General features: G+C 43.3%; 1 protein-coding gene across 1 annotated transcript; it reads left to right on the plus strand.

The window, feature by feature from the left end:
• The first annotated feature begins 233 nt into the window (after window positions 1-233).
• DNAJB8 (DnaJ heat shock protein family (Hsp40) member B8) lies at window positions 234-914 on the plus strand. The gene has a single exon (XM_015826029.1). The coding sequence runs from the start codon at window positions 234-236 to the stop codon at window positions 912-914; it is 681 nt and encodes a 226-aa protein (XP_015681515.1).
• The last annotated feature ends 388 nt before the right edge of the window (window positions 915-1302 follow it).

Below are 1302 nucleotides of genomic sequence, written 5' to 3' on the forward strand. Positions count from 1 at the left end.
AGATGCTTCTGATGTCACAATACTACTCAGCAGCAAATGTCTTGAAATCAAACAATATGAGCAAGCAGCCTTTCTCTTTCCCTTTGGCGACAAAACCAATACCATTGGGCTGTGAGGAAAGAAGTGCCACAACCGAAACTACTGGATCCACTGGATCCAAACTATACAGGACCTCGTGTCCCCCGGGAAAACCAACCAAGTAGTCTCCAAATCCAGCTACCTTTTTCTTTGGGATGGTTAATTATTACGAAGTCCTAGGACTGAACCAAAATGCCTCGCAAGAAGACATTAAAAGGGCCTACCGTAAGCTGGCATTAAAGTGGCACCCTGACAAGAACCCTTATAACAAGGAGGATGCAGAGAAGAAATTCAAAGCTGTAGCTGAGGCCTATGAAGTTCTGTCAGATCCTCAGAAACGCTGTCTCTATGACCGGCCTGTCAAAGAGCCAAGGTTCAGAGGGAGAGGAGCCTCTGGCACTTTCTCTCACAGCCCCTTTGATTTTGACTTTGTCTTCCGCAGCCCTGAGGAGATCTTCCGAGAGTTTTTTGGAGGAATGGACATCTTTGCACACGACTCCTGGGACAACGAATTTGACGATGATAATCGTGGAGAGGAAAACCGAAACGGGTTGCAAAGACCCTTTGGCCTCTTCTCTGGACTAGGTGCCTTTTCCAATTTTGCGTTTAATTCCCTTGGGCCCGGTGTACACACTATGTTCTCCTGCAGGTCCTTTGGCGATGATAGTAGCGGAGCACAGAATTTCAGGTCGGTAGCGACTTCGACAGAAGTGATCAATGGGCGGAGAATCACCACTCGAAAAATTGTCGAGAACGGGCAAGAAAGGGTTGAAATCGAGGAAGATGGTCAACTGAAGTCCATAAGAGTAAATGGAAGAGAACAGTTGAAATGCTAATAATTCTCCACATGTCTGTCCAAAAAACAATAGTCAGTCCGCTTGTACAATCTTAAAAGGACTCTTGTTCCATAAAAGCGGAAACCAACTAATAAACTCGTTCACTGAGTTCAAGACCTATGTGGTAATGACTTCTGGATTATGTGGAATAATTCTGGTGGTTAGGGTGTGATTTATTTTGATGATTCCCAAAAATGTACTGAAATAGTTCGTGTGATAACCTCAGTATAGGGTCAATGATCTTACTGTTTAGGATGTTAACCTCTAAAATCAATTGCTGGGGATGAGTATCTAATTTGGACAGGTGTTTAATTAGAATATTTTTGAAGGACAGGGTCAACAGTGCATATACAGCAGTGTGGCTCTGAATAAATAAAAATATGTAATT

The sequence above is a fragment of the Protobothrops mucrosquamatus genome, unplaced genomic scaffold, assembly GCF_001527695.2.
Source record: "Protobothrops mucrosquamatus isolate PMUCROS unplaced genomic scaffold, P.Mucros_1.0 scaffold2932, whole genome shotgun sequence".
NCBI lineage: Eukaryota > Metazoa > Chordata > Lepidosauria > Squamata > Viperidae > Protobothrops > Protobothrops mucrosquamatus.

Excerpts from the sequence above, each read along its gene's own strand:
- DNAJB8 (XM_015826029.1), top strand. The coding sequence starts at position 234 with ATGGTTAATTATTACGAAGTCCTAGGACTGAACCAAAATGCCTCGCAA.